General features: G+C 47.5%; 2 protein-coding genes across 2 annotated transcripts; both read left to right on the top strand.

Moving 5' to 3' along the window:
• Positions 1-835: 835 nt before the first annotated feature.
• On the top strand, positions 836-4,114 carry lix1l (limb and CNS expressed 1 like). The gene is made up of 6 exons (XM_068747376.1): positions 836-1,190; positions 2,493-2,656; positions 2,829-2,969; positions 3,185-3,280; positions 3,555-3,632; positions 3,863-4,114. Exons 1-6 carry the CDS (start codon positions 836-838, stop codon positions 4,112-4,114), a joined length of 1,086 nt encoding a protein of 361 aa, XP_068603477.1.
• A 2,696-nt stretch (positions 4,115-6,810) lies between these two features.
• On the top strand, positions 6,811-9,572 carry sf3b4 (splicing factor 3b, subunit 4). Its single transcript, XM_068747396.1, has 6 exons — positions 6,811-6,867; positions 7,654-7,782; positions 7,850-8,392; positions 8,499-8,645; positions 8,776-8,937; positions 9,060-9,572. Exons 1-6 carry the CDS (start codon positions 6,834-6,836, stop codon positions 9,224-9,226), a joined length of 1,182 nt encoding a protein of 393 aa, XP_068603497.1. The 5' UTR covers positions 6,811-6,833; the 3' UTR covers positions 9,227-9,572.
• The last annotated feature ends 1,558 nt before the right edge of the window (positions 9,573-11,130 follow it).

The following is an 11,130-nucleotide window of genomic DNA, read 5'->3' as shown; positions in this document are numbered from 1 at the left end:
ACCTCAAAGTTAAACGGCCTTCTCTTGTTTTATGTGACCCCCCCCCCCCCCCCCTTTTTTTTTTTTTCAAAGGAGGCTCATTTATTTCACCCTCTGAAAAAGTAAACAGCAACTCCAACTCCAAGTTTTAATCACATGCTTCAGGCTGCAGAGCTGGAGCTGCAAAACCGCACTGGATTTGAACACCGTCGGCGCAGGAGAGCCGAGGAGACTCGGGTTTCTCCGACTTTTCCACTGCTGCCTTCGGGTACTGTAGAGAATGTAGGAAATAACGCCATGCTGTAATTGTTGCGTGAGAAAAAGTGAGATTATTCAGTGGAGAATTAAAAAGACTACATCTTTTCACCGTTTTGATACATGATCTTATATTCACCTTTCTGACTCAAGTAAGATAAGATTATATATATTCGTTACATTAATACAGTTGGCGCTCAAAATATAGATAACCTTACAACGGCAATAACAGAAGATTAAATCTTATTTACGCAATAATATTACGATAAATAGCATCATTACGCGTTTACATGCTCACAACAAAGGACGAAACTGATTAATAATCGATTTGAAACGGACTAATCGTCTCCTCTGTGGATGGCAGTGGCGGATTACGAGGCGTCCCTGAAGGCATCGTCTGACTGACTCTCCCGCAGTCTGAGGATGCGCCGCAGCCCCGACGTGCGTCGACCGAACCTCGGCTTGAGCGCTTCTCACGGTTCCGACTGATAAATAAAACCCGCTCGTTCGCCTCCAGAGACTTTTCTTCCACCGGAAGAACCGGATTTAACGATCCCGAATCGAACCCAGCTTCTCACTTCGCAGACGTGACGCGAGGACAATGGAATCTAGCCTAATCCCGGAGAGTATCCGCCCTCAGAGGTTACAGCCCGGGATCGGATTGGGTCTGGGTCTGGGTCCGACCGGGACCTTCCGCTCCTCTCTCCGTCCCGGTGTCACGGTCCCCATCGCACCGCTTCTACCCTCCCCGGCCTCTTTAGCCGCTTCGTCCGGGCCTCCTCCTCCTCCGCCGCCGCTGCAGCTCCACAGCCTGTACGGCGGCGGCGGAGGCGTCGGCGCCGGGCTGGGGCCGGGGGCCGGCGGGCACTGCAACCCGGGGAACCCGGCGGTGCTGAAGGAGGCGGTGGAGGCTGTGGTCCGCAGCTTCGCCAAACACACGCAGGGCTACGGCAGAGGTAACGGCCGGAGGCGGTGACGTCAGCCCGAGCCATGATGTCCGGTTCGAACTTGGGAAAGGACACTTTTAGCTGCGTCATAAAAAAAACCTACTAATAATAATAATAATAATAATAATAGCAAAGAAAAGCTCACCTGCTATTGCAAAATGATTCTTTTATCATTTAGAGAGTTTGGATATAAAAAAGTCCCTTTATATTTACTTCTTTGTAGTACATGGAATACTTTTTTTTTTTAAATAAGAAAACAAATCACAGAAGAAAAAGAAAATTAACTTGTTTAAAATTGTCAGTAAAATGTCTATACTTCTGTTACAGCGCATTAACTGTTTAATCCGCAATATCCTGTATTTAAATCGGATTAACTCGCTTTGGGGGGGGGGGGGGGGGTTCGGTAAACATTTCCCATGATGCTTTGCTGTTTACAGTCAATATTCATTCAGCATGGCATCGATGCAGAATACCGATCAGACTGTAAATCAGAGCCCTAAAACCAGGCGCTATGATGTTGACCGTTAAGAGGATTTACTTCCTGTAGTTTGACCTTCAGTGACCTCAGTAACGCCTCGTCCCTCCTTCCATCCTCCTTTAATCCATCTACATTTGTGCTGTAGACCATTTTATACAGAAAGAAGCGCGAGTTTGATTCAGAATTCTACTTTAACTTTGTGGAACGTTCTCTCTGTCGAGAGCTGGATGTGAGCGTTTGGACGACGCCGTTGTCACGCCATCCTCCGCCGCCTCGTCATATTTCCTCTCTCTCTCTCTCTCTCTCTCTCTCTGCTTTGATATTTCAGGACGATCTAAAAATAGACTGTGACCCATTTATATATGATGAATTTGATGATCGGGAAGCAAAGTGGAATAGGATGAAGTAGCTGCTGGAGAACACGGCGTGTAATAGTTTTAACCCCTTCTGGAGGCGGATCTCAGCTCGAGAGGCGCCGGAAGTCAAAGAGCCGTGTGTAATTGTGGCTGCGCTCACAGAGCCCGAACCGACGTGATTATCCTGACCGAGTCGTAAATCTTTGTTGCTTCTCTTTGTTGTTTCCTTCCTCGACTGACGGCGGGAGCGTAACTCTGACGCGAGCGCCTCGAGTGAAGAGCGTGTTTCTTTAAGCGGCTCCTTTCGAGGACGATCCAAATTTGCCTGAATATTTTTGAGGAAAAGCCCCTGGCATCCGTGAGACCCCACCCCCACCGCCCGACTCGGCTTAAATCACCGAAGCGATTCGGGACGGCACAAACAGTGAACGAAGGGCTGGCTGTAACTCACCGTCTCTGATTCCGTCCCGTCTCCAGTGAATGTGGTCGAAGCTCTGCAGGAGTTCTGGCAGATGAAGCTGACCAGAGGGGCCGACCTGCGGAACGGGGCGCTCGTCGTTTACGAGATGGTGCCGTCCAACAGCCCTCCGTACGTCTGCTATGTCAGCCTTCCTGGTGGCAGCTGCTTCGGGAGTTTCCAGGTTGGCGTTATTGCGATTGGATCTTTGGAGGAACTCAGTTTACCCGTCTCAGAACTGTGATAATTGCTCTTTGGACGTATTTCCCCCCCCGAATGCAGAGGCAAACTTAAACTTAAATTAAGGTGGCATGTGCTGTCGTTGACCCGCACGCGATGTGTCCGATGCTCGACAGTTCTGTCCCACGAAGGCCGAGGCGCGGCGCAGCGCCGCCAAGATCGCCCTGATGAACTCCGTTTTCAATGAGCATCCTTCCCGTCGCATCTCGGACGACTTCATCGAGAAGAGCGTGAGCGAGGCGCTGGCTTCCTTCAACGTGAGTTGGATGGGATTGGTGTGAGATTCTGATCTGATTGATGACTGGAAAGTAAGTAAAGGGAGATTTCCTCGCCTTGGATTTCTTCCCGAAGTTCTTCGTTGAGCTGACTAATTCATTTTGTTCAATTTGGTCTTCACAAAAAGGCTAATTTTTGCCCGTTCATCTAATAAACAATCGATATTATTCCCACTGACACTTTTAGCTTTCCACAGGGAAACAGAGAAGAGGCCGACAATCCCAATACAGGAATTGGGGCATTTCGCTTCATGCTCGAGTCCAATAAGGGAAAATCCATGCTGGAGTTCCAGGTGCGTAAAACTTCAGGAACGCCGGCGTCGCAGAATGTGAAAGTAGCTTTAAAAGATTTGAAACTCCGTTGTCGTCTTAAAACACTTTTGCGTGTATGAGATTGACTGAACAGTCATCATTTGTCCTTCAGTAATAATATGGAATCGGAATCCCGAACTCCTCATAAAAACGTCAAAGGAAGCCTGGGAGAAGCGCGCCTGCTTGTCTGGATGCTGCGTATCGCTAGCTGTGATGACGGTTGATGACGTGGCGTTTGCTGTGTTGGTGTTTCAGGAGCTGATGACGGTGTTCCAGCTGCTGCACTGGAACGGGAGTCTAAAAGCCATGAGGGAACGACAGTGTTCCCGACAGGTACTGCCGTTACACCGGAATGAAGCTGGGAATTCTGTCATTTCTCCTCAAGTTCCTGAACCAACAAATTCAAATACGGCCTGACTGGTTCCCACATATTTGACTTTTTTTTTCCTCACCAAGAGTTGGAAAATTGCTAGAAAGCAGCTAGAAAATAACGTTACGGAAAGACGACTGTCCGCCGGCGTAGCGTTCCTGCTTCGATGCGACTGAACTTGCTCTGATTCCAGGAGGTGCTGGCTCACTATTCCCACCGGGCTCTGGATGACGACATGCGCACCCAAATGGCTGCCGACTGGGTGAACCGGGAACAGGGCGTGGCGGGAACCACAGCGCAGGAGCTGGCGATGACGGAGCGAGAACTGGAGGACGCCAGGCTGGCGGGCAGAGAACTGCGTTTTTACAAAGAGAAGAAAGACATCCTGATGCTGGCCGTCGGCCAACTCGGCGCCGCCAACGCCGCCACTCTGCCCTCGCACTAAGCATGCGTTCCCGGTAACGGGAGCGGCGACTCCTCAGACGTAAAGGCGGCATCGTGTGAAATCCATTTTGTCCCAAGGACCAGGTAATGCGGCCTTGGCTGTATCCGATACCTCTTTGTGCCTCGCGAGTGCAGGATAGCCGCGCCACTTTATACAAAGACCCGTAAACGTGCTCGCCATCCCAGCCGACGGAGGTTTGCGGGGCTTTTTTCCCAGAATGTCACGCTGTGTTTACTCAGCGCAGGCCAACGCAAACACAGCTTTACCCGCTCTCACCGAACGCCGAACACTTTCTGTTCAAGGCCTGGATTGTCCTACGGGAAAAGTACGCCTTTTAAAATACCGCCACAAAACACAGTAAAGATGTGAAATATCGCAACTAAAGTCCAACCCCCCCCCCAAAAAAACACAGCCTCTGCCTGTTGAAATGATAATTTAGCATGAATATGGAGAAACGGCGTCCTCAATTTACATTGAAAAAGTGTCATCGGGCGTCTGAACGATCGCTCTTGACGGCAGCTCAGGATTTTAGAAAAAATCAGACGGTTACGATATATTACTTTTATTTGTGAGGCTTTCTGACTATTTTCGTGTCCGCGCCACGCCTGGTGACCACGACACCAGCTGAATGTACTAAAGGGTCTGCTAAGTGAGCGAGTAAGGGCAACACTTAAACTGCCAAATTGCTCCGGCGGTTGGATTAAAATGCCATGACCAAAACATGAGCCGAGGGTTTTTAAACGCCGACTCGTCTCGTGCGGCTCGTTTTCAATCGATGGAAAAAAACCCGTTATCAACCCTTCGGTGCGTTTCTCAAAACAAAGTATGTAACTCGCACTTATTTCCTTTTTTTACTCGTGTATTTTTTCTTTATCTTGAAGGACCTAATTGTGTTTATTCTGTATGTGATATCGTTCTCTATCTATCTCAGATGTATTGAATACATTAAAAGATGAAGGCGTTCCAATGAGCAGCCTTTTAAAGACCCCGTGTAATGGAAGTGACGGTTAACCGTTTCCCCGCTGGACGCCGACGTCATAGACTAAAGCCGAGAGCAGCTTAAACTGTTTTATTCCGGGGATCAATGTGCCTTGATGAGACTCGTGACACACATCAGTTTGCTATGTAAAAAAGACACACAAGTTTATTTTCATTTACTGAGGTCTTTGAGGGAATTTCTACTCTTCTTTAAGTTGTTTTTTGTCATTACCTTTAAATATAGGATCATACGCTACATTCTATATTACTGTTACAGTATCTTAAAGGAATAAGTCTGACTTCTTTCCCTTTCTGGTGGAGAGTTATGGGAGAAGTTCTGAACTGCTAAAGGCAGAATCCAGCTGGACTGACTGCATCTAAAAGGTCTTGGAATCTGTCTCGCAGCGTCCAAAAAGCTCAATAGGTAACGTGCTGCGTGTAACACGTTCAATCTGTACCAAACAAAAAGGTGTTACGAGGACGGTGCTCAGAGGCGAGAAATGAGCTCAATGCGAGCCGTGTTTGCAGTCGCTTTCCTCTGGCGCTACACAAGGAAGCGTTTCCAAAGTATTCTTTAAGTATGTTACACGAAAAGTAGATTATTACTGATTTATTAATGGTATACGTTTATAATCTTGTAATATTGTTTGTTTGGTACTCAGCCCGTCTGTGTGCAGCACAAATAGGACATTTATTTCTTTTCGCGTGCATCTTTGCAAAGATCCAGCAGCCAGCTTGAGTTAGAAGCGAGCCGTTAGAATGGACCTTTGAGACGGAGAAGACATTCAGCAACGCAATTCTGCCACCCTGAAAAAAACTGTCTTCCACAATTAGTTATCTTAAGATAGGTTTTACGAGTTCAGCAGCGATTGTGTTACCCCATGAATCAATTTGAAGTCCAATTTAAGGACATATTGTGTAATAAGAACAGACTCAGGTCGGAGTTGAAATGTAATTATTGAGAATAACTCAATAAGTATTTAAGTGACCTGATTTCAGGAATGTGGTTTGAGTTTTTATATATATTATTATTATTTTTACATTTTTCTTTTAGTTTAGCTGCTTATTGGCCAATAGTCTCAGAGCTGTCATCTTACACAAGCCTTTGAGCTACCTTTGTGATCGTTATCAATGACGGCTCTTTTAAACAACATATTTTTTTACTATGCATTTTATAAAAGGAACATTGGCTTTGATGCGTGATGTGTTTATTATCATTCTTTGTATGTTTCATATTCTATACAGTGTTGTTTTGTAAGTGTGTTTCTCGAGGCCCCAATTGTTTGTGTTTTCTATGAGCATTTTGTATCCATGTTTATACTTTTAGTAGATTTATATGAATCAATAAATTTACAAATATTGATGAATTTGTCACTGAATTTGAGTCACTGCTTACAAAGAAACCTAGTACTGAGAACTGATATGATTGAATGAATATAATTTGTATTGATAAGTATGAAATGTGTTTGTGTTTCATAAACGTCCAAGTTAAATTCAAGCACTTGACATAATTTACAGTACATTTATTCAATTTAAAAAATAATGTAAACATTTAAATAATAACCAAATGACAAGTAGACATATAGACCACTGCGTCATGTAAAGTTTATTCCTGATTCTTTCGTAGAGCTTATTTTATTTTATTTCGTTTTAGTGTTTAGAATCGTTACTTCCGCCTCCGGCGCACAGACAGGAAGAGGCGGAGCCACACTGAAGGACGCTTGCCCTGCGTTCTTTCAACATGGCAGCGGGACCGATTTCAGAGAGAAACCAAGGTAGATGCGTCCTAATAATAACGCTTCCAGGTTTCTTCCAGTCGGCTGCTCGCGGATTTTAACCTCAACGAGCTCGGCCTGTTTTTATGAAGCCCGCCGGAAGGGCTGTTTAATAATTATCCTTTATAAACAACCGGTCGATCACATGGAAGTGCTCGTTTGTCGTTAGCTTGACTCGCCGCTATTGAACTCATTCAATGAATTATCTTCATTTACATTTTTTTTTTTTTTAGAATTTCCTTCATTAAGTCTAAATTAATTGTAGCTCACCTCAAGTATAAAACGTAAATTCCCGTTGTAGTGATTTATTAGTTTCTGAGCAGCACAGGCGCGTCATGTTGGCTAACAGCTAAAGATAGCCTCGCAAGCTAACAGTTTAGCAGGACCTCCTGTGACGTGTTGACGATGATTTCCTTATTGTTCTAATATTTGTCTTTTTCTACACATAATTTTACAAGCTCTGGAGACAGAGATCTTGTATCTTTTAGGCCCATCGTTGTTAAATCGGTCAGAGACTAAATTAGCACGATCGTTTTATTTAATATCTAAACTTTGATGTCACATCCAGCTGCTACAGTAACTGTATTTTTCTTAGCAGTGTTTCTTCTGTAATTTCTTACAACAAATAAACATATTTCACATTCGCAAACTTGTTCACAGATATATATATACAGTAGTGTTAAATGAAAGGATATATCAGCTACATCTGCAGCTATTTCCGGACAGAAACTTGTAGTTTACATGTTAATAATCCTAAACGAAGACTTTTAATTCTTCCCGTTTCAGATGCCACCGTCTACGTCGGCGGCTTGGATGAGAAAGTGTCCGAGCCGCTACTGTGGGAGCTTTTCCTACAGGCCGGTCCCGTGGTCAACACACACATGCCGAAAGACCGGGTCACCGGCCAGCATCAAGGTGGGCTTCACGCAAAAGGGCGTGAGATCTTTTACAAACGTTCATGTAACGCTCTGTGTTTCCTCAGGTTACGGCTTCGTGGAGTTCCTCAGCGAAGAAGATGCTGACTACGCCATTAAAATCATGAATATGATCAAGCTCTATGGCAAGCCGATCCGAGTAAACAAGGCCTCGGCGCACAACAAGAACCTGGATGTGGGCGCCAACATCTTCATCGGCAACCTCGACCCGGAGATCGACGAGAAGCTGCTCTACGACACGTTCAGCGCCTTCGGCGTGATCCTCCAGACGCCGAAGATCATGCGAGACCCCGACACCGGCAACTCCAAGGGTTACGCGTTCATTAACTTCGCGAGCTTCGACGCGTCCGACGCCGCCATCGAGGCCATGAACGGCCAGTACCTCTGCAACCGGCCCATCACGGTGTCCTACGCCTTCAAGAAGGACTCCAAAGGAGAGCGCCACGGGTCGGCGGCGGAGCGGCTCCTGGCCGCGCAGAACCCGCTGTCCCAGGCCGACAGGCCTCACCAGCTGTTTGCGGACGCTCCGCCTCCGCCGAGTTCTCAGACGCCCGTCCTCACCGCGATGGGATCGGCGATGTCCATGCAAGGTACGGCGGCGGTTCCGTGGAACGCGGGAGCGCGTGTTTAAACGTCTCGGAGCGTCTCGGAGGAGAACGTTTAGCGACCGGCCTGAACGCCCTCGTTTCTGTGCAGGCATGCCCCCCCCCGGCTTCCCCCCCGTCCCTCCTCCGGGATCGATGCCCCCTTCCATGTCCATGTCTATGAACGTCGGGGCCCAGGGCGGCGGCGGCGGACATCATCCTGGACCGCCGCCCTTCCCCCACGGCAACATGCACCCAGGTAAGTTTGTTAAACATTAAACCGTTTCCACGGTGACTGGAAGTAAACGGTTATTTGCAGATGCACTTCCGAATGTCGTCTTAAATGCTGCAGGTGAGCCCGACGTGTGAGCTTGATGATGTGTTTTCAGGTATGCCTCAGATGCCCATGCCCCCCCCTGCGCCTCCAGGCATGGTACCCCCACCGCCGGCTCCCCCAGGATCCAATCAAGCACGAGCACCTCCGCCCCCCGGCATTCCTCCGCCCCCGCCTATGGGCATGCCGCCCAGAGCGCCGTTCGGACCTCCGATGGGTGAGAACCGGTTCCTCGTGTTCGATGTCGGCGTTTGAAATCAAAAAATGGCGTCTTTCTGGTTTTGTTCCGTTGTTAGAGAGCCCTTAACCCATATGCTTCATTAACTCTGCGTTTGTCAGGCCCACCGGTGCCTCCGGGCATGAGAGGACCTCCTCCTCCAATGCCTCCGCCCGGCTACGGCGCTCCTCGCCCTCCTCCCTTCGGCTTCCAGAGAGGACCCCCGATGCCTCCGCGACCCCCTGGCGTTCTTCCTCGCGTTCCAATGAGGGCGCCGTTGCCGCCGTAACCCGTCCTCGATGGCTGAAGCGTGCTGCCCGTTTCCTTTTTTCTTTTTTAAACATGTTTAGATCTGCTCACGTTTATTATGGTGAGAATAATTTAACCTGTTTTTTTTTTTTTTTTGGTTCCATTGTACAGATGACATTTGACAAATAAACTTTTTAGTATAATCTGTTTTGTGATTAGCATGACGTTAGTTCTCCCAGTAATCCCTCCCAATTCCTTGAACCTGGAAACCTGCTATTGCCACGAAATATGTTTTCAATTGTGTTTGTTGGATTATCGGCAGGATTACGGATTACACACGAGACTGGAGAGAATCGATCAGGAAATAACCCCCATTAAATTTTTTATGAGGATCCAGGAATTGGTTTTTTTCTTCCCCCCCCCATTACGTTTACTCCAAGGAATAACAACACAATTCCGGTATATTTAAGGGATTAGCAGCCGAGTCAGATCTGGATCCATTTGATTTAAGTTGTTGCGTTTCCGGTTGCAGTCATCACGTGACTGCCGCGCGTTTCAATGCGCGTGACAAACCCGAGAAAACGTCTTAAACCGCGGAGAAAACGTTAATCTAAAATATGATGACGTCACTTTGTTAGAAAAGCTCACGTTTCTTAGTAGCCGATGCAAGTGCGGGTAATAAGGCGAGTAGTTGGCATGGCAACAAGATTCAGGCGGGCTTGCACGTGCGTTCCGGTGCGCGCAATTTGATCGTCATGCGTACAGACAACTATCTGCGGCAAAGCGTGTTTGTTTTCGCGCGTGCGTGGTTGTTGACATTCTTATTGTATGAATAAAATGTTTAATATTATCTGCAAAACTAAAATTAGCCAAGTCCGAGCCAGAGTGTGATTCTCACGTGACGCGCGCCAGCACGCGCGCAGATTGCGTGCAGACGTGCGTCAAACCCGTCCGGAAATGAAGGCGTTAATGTGCTCGTGGGGGGGAGGGGAGCCCTGCACATCATCTGAGTGTGTGTGCGTGTGTGCGCGCGTGTGTGTGTGTGTGGCGTGGGCTTCTCTCCTCCAAAGCGCGCAGCATCATCATTCGCTTCACAGCAACGGCGCCGCGCGCATCATCATCTTCATCTTCCTCCTCCTCCTCATCTCCGGGTTGAAAAGGGACCACGTCGCAGATTAAAGGTGAGCTGGATATTAATGATCTATTGGGGTCTATGACGTCACGCAGCGGCGATGATTGTTAGATGTAAAGGCAGAGACGTCGGGCGTGTTCTCGCTTCACGCTGCAATTAAGGTGGGTTTTGTGAATCGGGCCCGTAATCGGATCTATAATCGGATCTAAATCGTGACACCGCCGCTCGTGATTTCTACCATTTGAGCTCGGATGTCGGGATTGAGTCGAGGAGACGATCGGCCGTTATTTGTGGGAGATGATATTGTAATCCGGTGATGTGTGTAAATTGGCCTGCAGTCCAAGAGGCCTGTTTTCCTTAACATCAATGCGGGCAGTTATTACAGGAGCGCAGACTTTGATGTTTCAATGTTTGAAAAGAATCTTGGGAGCAAATTTCCATGGAAAAAAATAAAATCCATTAAATTATATTACGCCTGAAAAAGCACAATATAGGAATTTTTTTGGGGGGGGGGTAATTTCTGTAGCGGTTCGGTGCCCAATATGATCCATCAGAACACATCAGGACCGACCGGAACCTTCACGCGTCCCTTTTTCCCGTCTGGCCTCACAAGGAAGTGGTAAACTGATGCTGATCGATTTCTGAACGGGAGGAGGACAATAAACGGCTCTAATAGGGAGCAATAATGTCCAACCACCCCCCTCCCCCCCCCCCCCCCCTTCCTGGCTGCATGGGGCTGAAAAGAGGAATTGAGCACACTTAAAACTTACCTGTTGCACGAAAGGTGAAGTCTATTTATCGGTAAACTGGAT

This window comes from Brachionichthys hirsutus, chromosome 13, assembly GCF_040956055.1.
Source record: "Brachionichthys hirsutus isolate HB-005 chromosome 13, CSIRO-AGI_Bhir_v1, whole genome shotgun sequence".
Classification (NCBI taxonomy): Eukaryota; Metazoa; Chordata; class Actinopteri; order Lophiiformes; family Brachionichthyidae; genus Brachionichthys; species Brachionichthys hirsutus.
The sequence above is the reverse complement of the archived record's forward strand: the minus strand, read 5'-3'. Positions and strand labels throughout refer to the sequence as shown.

What these genes read in the sequence shown, in the direction of transcription:
- sf3b4 (XM_068747396.1), top strand. Translation starts at nt 6,834, where the DNA reads ATGGCAGCGGGACCGATTTCAGAGAGAAACCAAG. An exon ending in GATTTCAGAGAGAAACCAAG is followed by an intron (nt 6,868 to 7,653) that starts GTAGATGCGTCC and finishes TTCCCGTTTCAG; the next exon opens with ATGCCACCGTCTACGTCGGC. An exon ending in GGTCACCGGCCAGCATCAAG is followed by an intron (nt 7,783 to 7,849) that starts GTGGGCTTCACG and finishes GTGTTTCCTCAG; the next exon opens with GTTACGGCTTCGTGGAGTTC.
- lix1l (XM_068747376.1), top strand. Translation starts at nt 836, where the DNA reads ATGGAATCTAGCCTAATCCCGGAGAGTATCCGCCCTCAGAGGTTACAG. An exon ending in CACGCAGGGCTACGGCAGAG is followed by an intron (nt 1,191 to 2,492) that starts GTAACGGCCGGA and finishes TCCCGTCTCCAG; the next exon opens with TGAATGTGGTCGAAGCTCTG. An exon ending in AATCCATGCTGGAGTTCCAG is followed by an intron (nt 3,281 to 3,554) that starts GTGCGTAAAACT and finishes TTGGTGTTTCAG; the next exon opens with GAGCTGATGACGGTGTTCCA.